Source organism: Chionomys nivalis, chromosome 9 (genome assembly GCF_950005125.1).
Source record: "Chionomys nivalis chromosome 9, mChiNiv1.1, whole genome shotgun sequence".
Taxonomy (NCBI): domain Eukaryota; kingdom Metazoa; phylum Chordata; class Mammalia; order Rodentia; family Cricetidae; genus Chionomys; species Chionomys nivalis.
The window spans coordinates 44849610-44866562 of NC_080094.1; the positions used below are offsets into that span (position 1 = coordinate 44849610).

General features: G+C 48.6%; 1 protein-coding gene across 1 annotated transcript; it reads right to left on the minus strand.

Moving 5' to 3' along the window:
* Positions 1–1712: 1712 nt before the first annotated feature.
* On the minus strand, positions 1713–16527 carry Tgm6 (transglutaminase 6). Its single transcript, XM_057781525.1, has 10 exons — positions 16391–16527; positions 15029–15157; positions 12540–12717; positions 11970–12108; positions 10443–10546; positions 10133–10375; positions 8707–9048; positions 4390–4544; positions 4010–4143; positions 1713–2847 (listed from the first exon to the last, which is right to left on the minus strand). The coding sequence occupies exons 2-10, from the start codon at positions 15029–15031 to the stop codon at positions 2694–2696; spliced, it is 1452 nt and encodes a 483-aa protein (XP_057637508.1). The 5' UTR covers positions 15032–15157; positions 16391–16527; the 3' UTR covers positions 1713–2693.
* Positions 16528–16953: the final 426 nt, after the last annotated feature.

A 16953-nucleotide genomic window follows, 5' to 3' on the forward strand; every position in this document is an offset into this window, starting at 1 on the left:
AAGCACAGCCCTCCATGTTCTCCTTCAGTTTCAGCCTTGACTTCCCTTAGCGACGGACTGTGATGTAGAACTGTAAGCTGAAATAAATCCTTTCGTCGCCATGATGCTTTGGTCATGGTGTTTATTACAGCAGTAGAAATCCCGACTAAGACACTGTGGGGGACCACACTGGATATGGCTTCTTTCAGTGAGGACTGGGGTGGGTGGGGTGGGGGCACATCAGACATCAGTATTTCTGCCCCATATCCTTGAAGAGAAAGAAGGGTGATGCTTAGAGACCTGGCCCAGGCAGACAGTCATTTGCGCTCATCACTGGGACAGCAGATTTGGATCCCATTTTAGAAGCCCAGCTTTGGAGAGAACAGCTAAAGCCAAGGCCTAGAGCCAGGTCTTACCGAGGCTAGGGATTGGTCTAGGGTCAGGAGTCAATAAAGAGGTTAGATTTAGATCCTTGTGTCAGGTGGGAACTATAGTCTGGCCTCAGAGTTGCTGTGGAGTTGGTCCAGGGGCAGTGTTAGCATGGATTCTGTTTGGTACTAGCTAGGTCTTGATTTGAGGACAAGGATTCGGATCTGGTTTAGTGTCGGAGTTAATGATCCAGCCCCGGATCTGAATCACTACTCAATCTAGAATCGCTGTCCCAAGCTGAGAGTTTATCTCCTTTCACTCTGGAGATTTTCAAAGCTTGCCTTAGCCCTGGTTTGAGCTGGATGCTAGCATTTGAGTTAGCCTGCTGTTCTGCGGAATGGTTGGACAACTCCAACCCAGGGTGGACTTGGCCCTCAGCCTGTTTTAGATAATGTTTATCATGCCACATATCTGGTTGTGCGCCATCTGTGCTAACTTCAGTGCTGTAGAATCAAAGTTGAGCAGTTACAACAGAGGCCTCCTGGTTTGCAAAGTCTGAAAAACTTATGCTGGGCCTTACACTGCCTTACAAACCCTTGGGAAGGGATGGACTTGACTGTAGAAGACCAGATCCCTCACTTCTCGGTGTTCAGAACTTTCTAGAAAACAGGTGGTCTTTCCTGAAAGCTGGAATGACTTAAAAGAAACAGAAAATCAGAATCACACATAAAGCCTCAGCGTTGCCAGTCAGGGCGAGAACATCGCGTGAGGTCAGTTTGGTTCTATTAAAGTCCTGTCTCGGGTCAGCCGGGACACACCATGGGAAAGAGCTGCCTGGCAGGCTATCCTTGTCCCCCAAACACAAACACTGTCCCCCTGAATTTAGTTGCAGAATTGTGCAAGCCCCCACCCTCCTGGCTGCCACAGGGCCTTCAGCAGGGAAAGGCCGCTCCCCCTGTTTACTTCTGCTCCCTCGACCTCTGTCAGTGCTGATCCCAGGTTCCTTGTTGCCAACATACTGTGGCTCAGGCTGGCCTGAACTCATTATGTAGCCCAGGTTGGCCTTGAACTCATGGCAATCCTCCTGCTTCAAGCCTCTGACACATCTATTTATCTGGCCACCACATCTCACATTTTATAGACTTGTCAGTACTTGTGTGGGGGCACCTCAGGAATCATCTAGCAAATAGTGTGTATTTGCTTGACTCTCAACACAAATTATTCTCATCTGTACTTTAAAAAAGGTTTTATTTTATTGCAGTTGCAGGCGTTTGGGGGGAGGGTGTATGTACATAAATGTAGTTGCCCACAGAGACCAGAAGTGTCTCTTCTGGAGCCGGAGCTACAGGAAGTTGTGAGCTGTCTGACATGGTGCCTGGGAACCACACTCAGACCCTCTAGAACTAGAGCAGAAAGTGCTCTTAACCGCTGAGCCATCTCTCCAGCTCCCTCATCTTCATTTGTACCCAGGAGGCACCACATTGCTGATGCACCTGCTGCGTTCTCCAAAGTTCTTCAAATGTAGCTTGATTTTAATTTCTTGGGCTGTCCAGGAAATTTCAGTGCTAAATTTCATATCCAGTGTCATATTCTTCGTGGCCCCATGGTGACTCTGGTTCTTACCCCGGGTATCCAGGTCCCGCTTCGATTCCAAGTGTAGGGTCTGCACAATTGGGAGCCATCCTGGTTCCAAGAAAGGGTGACTGATTGATCCAGGGTGATCCTGTGAACTCCAGGATGGCCAGACCCAGAGCATATCCGTGCTGCCGAGTTTAGGGGAGAGCGCCTTTGCCTTCTTCAACTGCTCCCAGGCAGCTTTAGCCCCTCAAATCCAGGGCCAGTGTCTCCACTGAGGGGAAAATCTGTTGCTGAAGGTCCAATGCTTTTTATTAAGACCATGAGTTTGGGGTAACAGTTGGGTGAGTGGCGTGGTTCTCAGTTCTGCTTCTACTTTGCTTTATGCTTTCAGGAGGGTTCCTCTATCATGGCAGTGTTTTGGCCTAGAGAATTCTTGGGCCCAAATGTGTCCAGGACATTTGAAAAAAATGAAAGAAAAGCAAGGAGCAGTTGCCTAGGATGAACTGGCAGAACTATCGAGGCCAGGGCTCTCAGGAGGCTGGGACATGCCATTCTCCCAGTAGAAAGTTGGAGGATCCCTCGGCGCTCACATCACCCACTTGTCCTGAAGGGGAAGGATTACTGAGTCCAGCACCTCAATGCACTGGGGAGGATCTTGCCTAAACTTGCGAAGTAGGGCAAAGACAGAAGCTAACCTAGGACTCCTGCATCTTATATGGGGGAAACAAGCAAAGGGACAGAATCCTCCCAAAGTCACTCATGGTCCCTCACTTGGCTGTAGCCACGTGGATGACCACAAAGCCCTTGATGTCTGGGAACTGCGGGCTGACAAGGTCCACCTGCAGCTGCCTTGGGCCACTCTTGGAGGGGGTAATGTTGAACTGGATCAAGGCCCTCTCTTGAGGCTGCAAGCTGGGCACCCTGGAGGCAAGAGCAGGGAAAAAGGCAGATAGTTAATCCTCTCTCCTTGAGTCTAGCTCGCCTGGCTTGTCTCGACCCTCGGGGTCAACAGCTTTACCCTCATCTATGGTTCACATTTCTCCACTTTGGCCATGTTAGTCCCCTCCCTTGCCGGTTCTGGCCGTGAGCATGCCTTACGCTTCCCTCCTTGGCTCTGGATCTAGAATTTCTTCCACCTTACTGCCCCTTTTCTTTCCTAACACACCAGGAACCCAGAACCAGATTATCTCCCTAAAGAGCCCTTCCCTTTGCATCAGAGGCCTCTGCCTGGGAACCCCATCTTCCTTCTCTACGCCGGAAAATGCCTCATGTTATCCTTATCATTTAGGGACCAGCCCAGATGCCAGTGGTACCAAAGCTTCTCCCTAACCCCACCCCACCTTCTCTCAAGGACTGCCTCTGGTCCCCTAGAGTGTGAGAATTCATCCCTCACACTCTTCTCATCCAAGAGCCATTTTAATATCCCCAATAACATCCATGTGGCTCAGAGCACAGACTAGCATGGCCAAGGACTAAATGCACAGAGAGTCAATGAACGCATGAATGAAGGTGGGCAAATGAGAGAGCAAATTAAACAATGGAGGGCTAGGTGAGCGAACCGGTCCAAACTGAGCTGAGCCGCTGAATAACTGATGCGCGAACTATGAATGAAAGAGTGGATAATGAATGAATTAAAGACGGACAATGAGGCCAAGGGAGGTGGCTCAGAGGCGAAGAACACTGGCTGCTCTCTAGAGGACCTGGGTTTGATTCCCAGCACCCTCATGGTGGCTCATAGCCAAGTGTAACTCCAGATCCATGGGATCCTAATGCCTTCTTGTGGACTCAGTGGGGATCAGGGTCACACATGGCACACAGGCATGCGGGTAGCACAACACGCTTATACATAAATACGAAAGATTAGATGGCAAGTGCTTGTTAAATAAGTGGGAAATTGAATGAAAATGAGCGATATGGGTGAACTGTCCAGAAGGACCTGCTAGGCAAGCGAAGTAATGATTAAATGGATAAAGGCTGATGTTACGGGCAGTAGGTGTGTCCCCGAAGCACAGAGTCTCTCCTGCTGCCTTCTCAGTACCTTCTTCTTGGCCCTGTCCTTGTCAATCAACAGTACAGCACTTACTCGATACTGAGCTGCCCTTGGAGAAGGCCACTGCCCTCTACCATCAGAGTACAGTCCTTTACGCTCTCCGAGAGGGGGTTGATCACCATCACCTCCACAGCGACCGCCACTCCTACCACTGCTGGGCCCAGCACCTGGAGAGGCAGCATCCATGAGTCACCCAGCATCCTCTGCATCCCCACTTCCTTGAAGCCCACGGTTCTGACTGGGCCAAAGAGTGTGGCACTAGTCACCCACCTCTGTCCCCACATGCCTGTGAGATTAGCACAGGCTTCCCTACTCTTGAGAGATGGAGCTGGGGCCCGAGGCTCAGACCCCAGTTTTGGATACCCTGCCTCAGCCCTGTCAGAGACAGGGTGGTAGATGTGGACAGGCGTCACCTTGATGGTGATGAAGTCCTCCAGAGTAATGTCCTTCTCCACCAGGAGCTTCTCCCCTTTACTGACAAGACACATGGCAGCCAACAGGATCTTCTTGTCCTCCGTCAGATCTTCTTTGTACTGAGAGTAAGATATTGTGACTGGGATCTTCTTCTCTGAAAGGCGGAGCACACAGGAAGCTAAACCCAAGGCTCAAAGAGGGTATTTCCCGACCCAAAGTCACACAGCAAGTACACCGAAGAATCCACATACAACTGGGTTCAAACCTAGGCCAGTGAGTACCAGGACACCAGGCTGTTTCTCCAAGGAGCCCAGACATCTGCACAAACTCCTCATAATTACGCAAGCTGGAAATGTCTGCTGCACCATCTGCCCGCAGCACCTGAAATTTGTTTACTGCTTACTGAGTATTTATGATATTTCAGGTCCAGAGGAGCGAGAACAAACAATGGCCTTCAACTTCCAAGCTTATGGGGGCAACTTCCTTGTAATGCCTCCAAATATGGCTTGGCCATGAAGGGTTGGCTTCAGTCAGCTCCACCAACTGTGGGCAGGCTTCACTGCTATTCCTTGCCTACACTCATACTTGAATTCCCATGGTCCAGATCTTCTGTGTCTCTCTCTCTCTGACCAACTACACACACAACACCTAGGCACTGTCTTCTTATGTAGCTCCCTAAAGCCATAGCTAGGTCTTGGTTCTGTTCGAATACATCTTATGTGTGTAACCACACACATATGCAAGGAGTCCTCTTTTGCTTGGCCCACACATCATATTGGCAAATTGTCATGTGTTGTTCAGCTCACTGAGAAGCTGGCTCTAGAAATGTGGTTGTCCCTGTCCCCATTTCAGACACAAACAGGTTTGTTTCAAAGTGTCCTCCAAGGTCTGGGTATAGAGTGCCCTACCCCGATCTGTGACAGGGAGGGGAGAGAACAGCAAAATATCCCCAGAGTAAGACAGTCTGTCCTTGAGAAGAGCTGGAAGGCAAATAAACCACTTCCAGCAGACATTACCAGTGTTTATCACACATTCTGAAGGAGCCTGGAGTGGGAAGAGGCTCTACAAGCTCAGCCACAGTGCACTCAACCGTGGAAAGAAAACTCAACTGGGACTTCCAGCTGTCAGCCTCAACTTCCCCTTTAGTTTCTGTTGGGTGTTGTGAACACCAGAATTGGCAGTGGTATAGCTCTAGCTGTTGCTATGTGTTAGACACCTCATCAGAGGGGACATTACTCTGTCCTGACTCTCTTGATTGGGAATTCCAGCTGGCTGCCTTAAAGGGCCTTCCCTCTCGTGCTGGGATTAAAGGCATGACTCCCTTGTACTGGAGTTAAAGGAGTAGGCCACCGCCACCTGTGGATTTGTTTCTGCATTGATCTTGTGTAGCCCAGGGTAGCCTTGAACTCACAGAGATCCATTTGACTCTGTCTCCCAAATCCTGGGATTAAAGGTGTGTGTCACCATTACCCGACCTCTAGTGGCTTTAGCTTTGCCTGGTCTTCAGGCAAGATTTATTTATTAAAATACAAATAATATACCACTATAGTATATTCATAAAAATACTTTATATTTATCCTTTACTTCCTTCATGGTCATAGACCATGGTTCTCCAAGAGTGGTCCTGGGAAACTCATTGGAATGCAAATTCCCGAGTTCCATCTTGGAAAACCAGAGTACGCTACCAGTTAAACGCTTGGGCAGAGCGTTGGCACCAGTTCAGAGCCCTGAGAAAGGTGGCCCCTCGTAAAGTGCAGATCCCGAGTCATGGATCTCATTCTCCATTAAGAACTCCGAGCCCCTTCCCCCCAGGCAGTGATTCTCCACAGCACCTCCGTCAGACAGGAGAGATAGACAATGACCGACTATCTACCCAACACAGCAGACACACTTTCTTCTCAAGCTTACATGAAACATTCACCAAGACAGTATATTCTGTGCCACAAATAACATATCAATAACTGTAAAATACAGAACTAATGCAGGGTGTGCCCTCAGACCACGGGGAATCTAACAGAAAACAATAACAAAGAGAACTGGAAAATCAAAAATGCTGGCGATAAAAGGATATAATGTTTTAAATAAAAAGATAGACCTGCTACTTAACTCAGGCTGGCCTTGAACTCTGGCTCTGCCCGCTTAATTCTCTGACCACTAGGATTAGATGTTCCGCTGTGCCTAGATCAATACACTTATAAAAGCATATGAGCCAAAGCAGAAATGTCAAGACAAAAGTTTAAATATTTTGAACAAAATGAAAATAAAAATACTTTGTGAGGAATGTCATAAATAGAGCTTAGAAGGAAATTTTTATTATATATATATAAATATATATAAATAATTATATATATAATGGCAGGTTTAAAATTATTAATCTAGGTGTCCACAGGAAAAAGAAAAAATTAAAGCCATCATATACCAGAGAAGAGCTGGGCCTGGTAGCATATAATCATAGCTACTTGGGAGGCTGAAGTAGAAGGATCACAAATTCAAAGCCTGCTGAGCCTACAGGGTGAGTCGAGGTTAGCCTGGGAAAACTGGTGAGACTGTCTCAAAATAAAATAAAAATGGGGAGGGGGCAGGGATGGTACTTAGTGAAGAGCCTTCAAAGCATAAAACTACATACTCCTTCAACAGCATAACAGCAACCACCAGCCAGAAAAAGAAAAGAAGGAAGGAATCATACAAAAGGCACAACACAAAAGAAAGATAAAGGGAATAGCACTAATTAGAATAGAAATCAATAAAAGCTAAAGCAAAAAAGAAAAAAAATCAGTATTGAGAATCCACCAAATCTTAAGCTGGTCTTTGGGGGGAAAAATTTATTTAAAAATTTAAACCAAGTAAAAGGATACCTAAGAGGAGCTTTTAAAACGATCTGTAATATGCTGTGTATGAAGGGCACGCAGCATGGCAATATTTAATTAGGGCTCTGCTTTTCAAAAGGCAAACAGGCAGTGCGCATTTAGAAGGAAAACCTGTCAACAGTTTGTAGGTAGGTGGTGAGATAAGAGGCGAGTTTTCTCTTTTGCTTTTTGAGTTCTGTAATGAATATGCATTATTTTGAACATGAAAAAATGCTACGAGCCAGAAGATGTTAATTTATTCTATTACAAAGTGTCACTCTGTGATTTAGAGTTTGTGACAGGAAAATGACAAAGAGCTAAAATCGCGCAGTGCCTCCTCCGTGCGTTTCTCTGCCTAAGTCCTCAAGGTGTCTGTGCAAGGAACTGGTCCAAAGGGATGATGGTGGTTAAACTTGGTCCAGCTGTATCCTTAGAATTCAGACAGTGTGGGAGAAGTGACAGAGACAGACAGATGCCACACACAGACACACACAATGCACACATGTGTTTAGAGAATTAGGGAAAGACAGAAATGGGAGACAGACAGAGACAGAGAGAACAGTGACACACAGCTAGGGAGACAGAAAGAGTGTGAAGAGTGAGGTGGAGACAGACCGAGGAGAGAGACAAATTAGGAAAAGGAAGGAAGAACAAACAGCTAGGGTCCATCTGGGAATTCACACATGAAGCGTGACGTGTTCAAGGCTCATGAAAAGCATCCCTGACTGATTAACAGAAAAACAACAAGGCCAGTTAAAATTATTAAAAAAAAATTTCTACAGGCTATTTCACAGTGAAGTGCCAAGGATGGATTTTGGGCACATGCCCCACATGGGATGAGCCATCACTGTGCAGCCTGGAGATAAACGACGGAGTGACAAGGTGCTGGGCGCTGCAGTGCTCTGGGTGTGGAACCCTAGCCCCTCTCCACCCTGGGTAAGGAGTTCCTCTAAGCCTGGTTGCTGCGTTTGGGTCCTGCCTCCACATGCACCAGGTGTGAATTTGAACTCTGGGCGTGGGTCTCCTTCTCTGAAGGATGGAGCCATTGCTGGTATCTGGGATGTCTGTGGACTTCAGGAGAGTGACACAGAGCATGTCCTGTATCTGGTGACATGCTCCCAGCATGTGCTAATTTGGTCTGTAAATAATCACATTGCTTGTGATGACTAGGTGATAAGTCATCTCACCCTCAAGGCCATTTTGCCACCAGATGACTGTGGACTTGAATTGCCATTCTAGTAAAGTGAACCACAGGGTCATGATTTCTTCCCTTTCCTGCAATTTTCTTATCTGTAGACGGGGGGGGGGGGGGGTGTACGGGGGGGTGGGGACGGACGGGCACTGACATCACAGCTTAGAGCTATCCTTCCTGGGGATGAATGTCAATCTGGGAATCTCCCTGCTGCTCATCCCCAGTCAACCTGGAAAAGAAGGCTATTGACCAGATCCCACGAGGCCACCTGATCTTACCTTCTTGTGGCCCCAGCTTCACTGTGTGAGATTCACGCAGGATCTCTGCCACTGGCTTGCGGGTATAGAGGATGGTGGCGCCACTCAGATTGACTCGGACCCGCTGGGCTCTGGCGGTGAGGCTGGTCAAGCACAGAGCTAGCTTCAGATCCTGGCCAAGCACTGGTGGTTCCAGCACTTTGAACTTGCCAGTGATGCTGGGTTTGGTGGCCGGTTCCAGGAGGTCATCGCGCCAGACAGCACGCAAACCGGCCCTGCGGATCCGCCTCCTCCTCCCCCAGGGTTCCACGCTGAGCAGTTTCTTCATAGCTTTGCTGTACACCTGCCTCTCCTTCCGGGATCCTGCAGGGCATCCTTACATCAGACACAGGCAGTATGTACTCCCTCAACCCAGGTCCAGACTCTGCTGCTCTGGGCAAACCAACTGCTTGTCACCACTTTGTATTCCCGTGGCTCTTGGAGGGCTCAAACTGGAAGCCCGAGAATCATAGGGAGCCCTTTGCCAAATGCCGGTGTTCGCTTCTCTCTTTTAATATCCTCTACAACAGTTGCTAACACATTAGGTCAGGAAATTTCACATAAAAATGCAGGTTTTCAGCATCTCTGACAACTGAGGGAAAAGAAACTCATTATTGCCATCATTTTTGGCTGACTTCTTCTTGGGCCAAAAAACATCCCAAGACTCCACATTCTGAATTCCAGAAGTCTCTGCAAATGGCAGATCAGCTCTTCCCCGCCAACCCAATAGCCTACCCTGACTCACACGCAACTCCTGTAACGGCAAGCTTCCCTGGTTTGTGTTCAGGGAGCAGCAGGGATAAAGTCTGATTCCAGTTTGAACCAGATCTTAATCACTTGGTAGCGTTTCTTAACAAGCATAAATGACTGGCCTTATGGGGTAGATTGCCGCCCACCCATCCAGGGATCCACTTCCTGGGAAAAGGAGACCTTTAGAGTAGAGTGTTGGAGGTGGCAATGAGAATAACATTCACCTGTCTAGTGCAGGTTCTTCCATAAACCAGGGACTGGGGCTGTGTCAGAGTTCTGGGAGGTGACAGACTCCAGTGGCCGCTGCTTTGCGCTGTGCCCAGTCCATGTTTCCTGCTTGTGCTACTGCTTACCACCTGCTACTGTTCCCGGGATCACCCCTGTACAATTACTATCCCATTTGCATAGCTCCGCAGTCCTTGGCATATGGCTGATGTGTGAGGAAACAGCACTATCATTGCTGTATATGGGAAAGCTAGTCCAGGAGAGGTGGGAGCAAGCAAGGAAGGCAGATGCCGGCAGCACAGCCAACGCAGAACTGCGGTTACGGTTGCCATGCTCACATTCGGAGAGGCTCTGGCTGCAGATTTTCCGTGGGCCTTCTGCAGCCCACAGACCATTGTGGGGAGGCGAATAAAGTCTACTCCACGGCCCTCACCTTCTGGATACTTGTAGAGGCCCGTGATGTCCACACGAGAATCACTGCCCACTGCCTTGGTACTGATGCACCTGCCAATCTTCTTCGTGTCTGAGTACACGCGCTCCCGCCTCTGGTCCTCATGCCATAGCCAGGTGATGTAGTCTGCATTGACCTCAGCAAAGATGAAGGGACCATCGTGGGCTAGGTGGACATCACCCTCGCGGATGGCGGTGACTGAGGCAGGGCCGCACTGGAACATGCCTGGGCAGGAGGAGGAGCATGAGCAGAGTGCTACCAAGGGGGTCTGGGTCCACCCAACCATCCCTACCTTCACTCTCCTCTTGGGGCGTGGCATCCAAAACCTGCCAGCCATCATAGGATGGGCCCAGGTCCTGTCGTGCAAACCAGCCTTCATTCCAGACATGGAAATTCCTGCCAGAGACACATGGGTAAGGCAGCTGTGTGTATGCAGAGCCCCAGAGGAGGGAAGTCCCTACTGCAGACCAGCCAGGGCTGCAGCTCATGGACCACCCATCTGCTCTGATGGACATATTCACATTTGTGTATGCATGATTGGGTATGCATGCTTGTGTGCACACATACCAACAACCTGCTTCCAAGATACCAGAACTCTAGCTGTAGGTAAGACCAAAGATCTTGCCCTCACGCAGCTCACGCTGTCTCTGGTTAGTGTAGTCAGGCTGGTCTGTAATTCCTTACATACACCAGGCTGAACTCAGACTCCAGATCTTCTTTCCTGAAACCCTTGAGTGCTGGAATGACAAGCATGTGTTGCAGTGCCACGCAAAAAGTCAGGACATCATAGTAGCAATTGATGTGTGTGTGTCTTTATATGTGTGTATGTGTGAGTGTGTTTATGTGTACATGTGTGTATGTATATGTGTGTGCAGGTGTGTATAAGTGTGTGTTTATATGTGTGTATGTGTGTGTTTCTGTGTTCCTATATCTGCATGTGTGTTTATGCCCTTGTGTGTGTGAGGGCTTGTATGTTGATGTATATTTGTATATCTGTGTGCTTGCATGTTTGTGGGGTTTTTTTTTGGGTGTGCTTATGTATCTTCTTACTCGCATGTTGGTGTCTGCTTCTGTGTGATTACATGATGTATGTACATGTGTGTATTTATGTGCATACGTGTCTCTGTGTGCAAATGTATGTAAGATGTGCATATGTGTGTATATCCTTGTGTACATACGTATGTGTTTTATGTTAATGAAGGGGACAGAGAGGAAGACAGGGAGCCTCAAACACTATAATAAATAGTGTGTAGAGGGGCTTGCACCAGAGAATGGCTGCTGGAAATCTACTCTAGGTAAATGACATCTAGGATGAGACCTATGTTCTAACGAATTAACCAGAGAAGGACTGAAGGGAATAGTATTCTGGACAGGAGGAACAGTATATACAAAGGTCAGGAGGCAGGAAATTGTGCTCAGGAAATGTGTAAGTGTGTTGGGTGTGAGAAACAGGAGGGTAGGTAGGTAGCTCTGCAGACACTGTGCAGGCCCTGGCGAGGAGGTCTTGACTGTTCTCAACTTCTTGTGCTCACAGTGAGAATACAAGATTAGGAACCGTGGTGTTACTTGCACAAGGCTACATAGGAAGCAAGCAGCGGAGGGAAACCAGATTCCTGCTTTAACTGAGCTGGTGTAAGGGGGCAGTAAAATCCTTTGAGGAGGTCACTCTCATTGAAAGATACACCAATAAACACCTGGGGCTGGAGGGAGGTGACCCCATCAGGAAGAAAGGTTTGTATGAGGAGAGGGGAGAAGGATCCAGTATTTAGGACTGGACTGGGCAGCTCTTGACCCTGATTCTCAGTGGCCTGGGACCTACCACATACTGTCTTCTGTCAGGTCTTCCAAGGTCCGGCCAAAGATGTCCACATATTTGTCCACACTCAGATTGCCATCGGTGTCATGGGCTGAGTTGAAGTTGGACACCACCCTGGTGGCGATCCCCAGGCACCTGAGGACTGTGGAGCAGAAGGTCAGAGGGAGGTGCCCAGCTCGCTGCAGGCTGCTCTGCCTCTCTTGCCTCGGCCCCTAGTCTCTCCGCCGTGGCTCCCCTGTCTCAGAACCACCAAGCCCTCTGGGGTCTCTCAGAGGACTTTTCTGGAGATACTCCTGTCACCCTCGTCTGGGTCGGCAGTCTCTGGATCCACGCAGCAATGCCATGTACCTTTCTGAGAGGATTCCAGGACCACGACACTGACCCATGACACCCAATGAGATGGAGGCAGAAGGAGGATTTATGCCAAATAAATGAACTGTTAGTGTTCTCTCTTCTTTAACCGGGTTTCCATGCGTTCTTCATTAATGAGAACCGATTGAAGCATACGCAAATCTATGCAGACACACGAAGATCAAGGGGCGTATGTGCAGATGAGCGCTTCCCTCTCCATACCTGTGCACATGACTCCAGCAAAGACCCAGCACTGGCCGTATTTGACTGGCTTGTATCTGCTCTTGAACCACTTCTGCAGGATGGCCACACTGCCACGCCAATTCAGTGGGCTGGTGCCACCGCCATATTTGCCCTGCCACTGGCCTTGTACCACACCTCGGTCATTGTTGCTGTTCACCTGAGCAGAGAAGGCATGAGTCAATCACTGGGCGGCCGTGTCCACTTTCACTGTAAAATCATTTTCAAAAGTCGGGATCCAATGAGTCACTCTTTGCCTTTAAGTTGCCTGAAAATGAGGATACTCTGCTTTCTTAAAATACCTTTGTGTGTGTGTGTGTGCGTATGTGTGCATGTGTGTCTAGAATGTAGAGCACATGATTAGCATGCAAGAGGCCTGGGATTTGATCTCAAACACCTCCCCAAACTAAATAAATCCCATTTTTGTACTACTTATAACTTCCAATTATCTTCAATTTGGACAGTCTGTTGTCAAAAGTCATCTATGATTTGGGAGCATTTCCTGCTTTAAATAGCCGTTCATTAGTTAAATTTGGGACTATCAGTGATACTGCAATTATAGTGCAGTCTGGAGCCTGTTGAACGCTACTGTGTGTCAGGCACTGTCCCAAGGAGTTTCTGTCTAGAGGGCTAACTTGTTTTAAGTCTACAGTGTAGTCTTTTATCCTCCTGCCTCCCCCACCAGAGAAAAGTGAAATGCCAAGGGATTAGGGGACCTGCCCGACTCGATTAGCAAAGGGGTGATCCAAGATTCAGGACTTGGACTTGCAGCCCAAGTGGCTGTCCCTGGACTGCAGTGTGCCAGGGTTGGCATCCTCTACTGGTGTTGACTCTCTGACCTCCATCATCGCTCTGAGGTCTTGGGGGGGGGAACTGAGGGCATCGGAGAAATACACCTTTACTTTTAGAATCTCATGACATTGACACCTGCACAGGGTCGAGGCTGCCATTACTAACAGACCAGAGGACCAGGAAAGCTGCTGTGAGATTGTGTCTCCTAGAAACGACAGGGAAGCTACACCTATGATACTGTAACAGTATGGCGGCCTAAACAGGACCCGAACTAGTATAACCCCCATAGATATGCTAACATAGAAGGGGAAATCTCACAGGGCCCTACCTTTAGACAAAGAACGCTAGACAACTAGGAAATGATGAGACTGGGGGAAATGGTTTCCCCAGGGAGGGGCTCCCTAATCTGTTCTACAGTACCAAGTCATCAGTCCTAAAATCATACATACACAAGACACACTAAAGAGACTAAGCAGGTTGTGTAATGATATTTTGTTTGTCATCTAATAAAGATTGCCTGAAGATCAGAGTGCAGAGCTAAGTCACTGGTTATCCATAGAGGCCAGGGAATGATGGCACACACCTTTAATCTCAGCACTCGGGAGACAGAGGCTGACTGATCTCTATGAATTCAAGGCCACCCTGGGCTACACAAGATTGAATCTGTCTAAATAAGAAACAGAGCTCACACAAAGGTGATCCCAGTACTTGGGATTCCATGCCTGGGCAGAGAGAGAACTATAAGGCCGGAGGAGACAGGGGCTCAGAGCAGTCTGAGGTTTCATAGACAGAGCTTTCAGTCTGAGGTTTTGTGGAGACAGGATCGTGCCCTTTCAGTCTGAAGATTCAGTAGGGGTAAAAGGTCTCTCTAGTGGCTGGTTCCTTTACTTCTCTGATCCTTCAGCATTTACCCTGATATCTGACTCCAGGTTTTTATTAATAAGACCAATTAGAATTCATGCAACAAGGTTGCATTTGTATATTTAACTATTATACATTTTAGCTTTACACACACACACACACACACACAATGGAAGAAAAAGAGGTCATGCTTTTGAGAGACAGAAAGGGTAATGTTACATCGGAGGGATTGGAGGGCAGAAAGGGAAGGGGTATAATAATATAATTGTATTTTAATTAAAGAAATGAAAAAATAGTGGGCTCTCTTCCGGCCTTCTGAGGCATGTGGTCTCTCGCTTATGACCAATTAAAGTAGGCACTCCTTCGCTAGAGCAGTGGGGTCTGGGGCTGTACCCTTTTGCCTGAAATGTCCTGAGGCTGCTTTGATCACAGAAGTGAGATCACTGGCCAGACCCACCAGCCTGGAGGCCTGGCTGGGAAGTCCAGCAGGCACGGCATGGGCAGCTACCAACCACCAGAGCTAAAGGCTTGAGATAGATGACTCTAGCCAACAGCCTTGGGGATCCACAGCCATTCAGGAATCCCCAGCAGAAGCATCCAGGAGCTGGGCAAGCCAGTCTCAGGGTGTCCTGCCAAATCCTTGACGTACAGAATTGAATGTAACCCAGGGTTTGATAGCGTGGACTTTGGGTGCAGTTCATCATGCAGCAATACGGAAACCTAGAAGTGAGTTGGTGAGATTCTTAGGGTTCGGTGCTGGGGTTAGTTTGGGGTATCCTTGAAGGAAAGCTATATAAGGACGGTGGTGGCCTCCTTACCATAGCACTGATGATCCTGGTGACATAGACTGGGTCATGGCGGTGGGACACATCGGTGGCCGGGTCATCCTGGTGGCTAGGACTTCGGTCCAGGATGGAGAGGCAGATGTTCAGGATGTCCTCTTCAAACTGCTCCCAGAGAAGCTACACTCAGAGGCCAGAGTCCGACCCATGTTCCAGGCCCTCCCACGGCCCCACCTGATCTGCTGCTTGTGTCTGTCAGCTGGCATCAGCTGCCGCTGGGGACATTAAAATCCTCTGCAAAGGGTCATCTGGGAACCAGGAGTTCACTTTCCCGTGATTCCCCATGATGGTCCTTGAGCTACATACCTACCTTACTGACACATTCCTTTGCTTCACATGTTTCAAGCATGTTTGGATCAGCTGACAATATTTAAGAACTAGTACCTTTTTTTATTCAAATTTTCTCTGACATGACATTCTGAAAGTTTTAACAGCTGTGGCTAAGGGCTGTAACTCTCTAGATGGACCCTAAACTGGGTGTCATAAGTGACCAATCCCTGAGCCCTTAGTGTTTTTAAACCCCAGCCTGTCCTCAGTCGGGCAGTCAAGTCCCATGTGGCACCCAGAGCCTACACAGGAAATGTCCTTTAGTAGACTCTACACTCCCTTGATTTCTACCCCGAGTTGCTCGGGTGCTCCCCCTCCTGCCCATCTGGGTCTCGCCTACCCATGAGGACCCTAACCTAACCCATATGTGGTTCCTTTTCCCTTCTGAGCTGCCTTTGCTCCATACACCCCCATTTCCTTCCCCCACTGTCATTGGTCTTGCAGCTACAGTCAGCCCTGTGTGGGTGGGTTCTGTATCCTCGTGTCTGAATTGGATATATGTATGGTTTTTCTCCTTACCCCTCCTTGGACAATGCAGCATAACCATTTAGCATTTCCACTGGTTTGGTGTTAGGAGTGACTCGGAGAGAGACGGAACACACACACAGCTCAGGCCCCACACAAATCTGTCTCTTAGAGAAGGGACTTGAGCGTCTGTGGGTTTTGGTGTCTGCAGTGGGTACTGGGACCCGTTCTCTATGGACATGGAAGGGCTCTCAGAGCACAGACCCAGACCAACAGTGGCAGCATGACTTGGGAACTTGTTTAAAATGCAGGTTCCTAGGCCTGCTTAAATCAGACTCTCACAGAATCCAGCTTCCTGCGATTATAGGAGATCTCCTATGATTCTGATGCATGCTCTTGCTTGAGGACCACTGATTTAAACTATTTATATTTCCATACAGAACTGGCTTCTAATTCGAAACTGTATCCAAAGTAACTCCCACCTTTCCAAGGGTCCAAGACAGGCCTTGGCGCAGGGGTGGTATTTGAGGGAACAGATTCACCTACCTTAAGAGTCAGCCCGCTTGCCCTTCCTAAGGAGGAGGTGGGGAGACAGAAGTCTCCCAGGCTGCCTTACCACCCAGCCCTGGGCCACCCCCTCTGGTTGTGCCCCTGAAGACCTGCCCGTAGTTCCAGCCCTGAGCCCGGATGTGCTTCTCCACGCCTCGGAAGATGATGCCACTGTCGTTAAGCACATACTCCTGCCTCTCCTCCTCTGAGTCCAGAAACACGTCGTCCTCTGAAAAGCAATCCGCAGGCTCCGTGTGGGTGGAGCTTCGTCCCTATTGGCCTGGGAAGGGCTTAGCAAGATGAGAGAGCCTGGAGGCGGGAAAAGTGGCTCACTGGCTCCACGCATCTCTACTAAGACATCTTTTCTGAGTGTCCCCGCCCCCACAAGCAGGACCTAATCCCTTGAATCCGGTTACGGTAGACGTCCCACCTTGATGCCAATGGCAGCCTTATATTTTCTAAACATTAATAAGGTCCTGATCCCAGTTACCTCCTGCCGAGGCCTTGTCTTGTGACTGTATGTTACGGGACTAGCTGGATGAATTCCCAGCACATCTACA

Excerpts from the sequence above, each read along its gene's own strand:
- Tgm6 (XM_057781525.1), bottom strand. Across the intron at positions 10,376-10,442 it reads GCCCCAAGAGGAGAGTGAAG|GCATGTTCCAGTGCGGCCCT; the intron begins GTAGGGATGGTT and ends CCTCCTGCCCAG. Across the intron at positions 4,144-4,389 it reads AGGACTTCATCACCATCAAG|GTGCTGGGCCCAGCAGTGGT; the intron begins GTGACGCCTGTC and ends CTGCCTCTCCAG.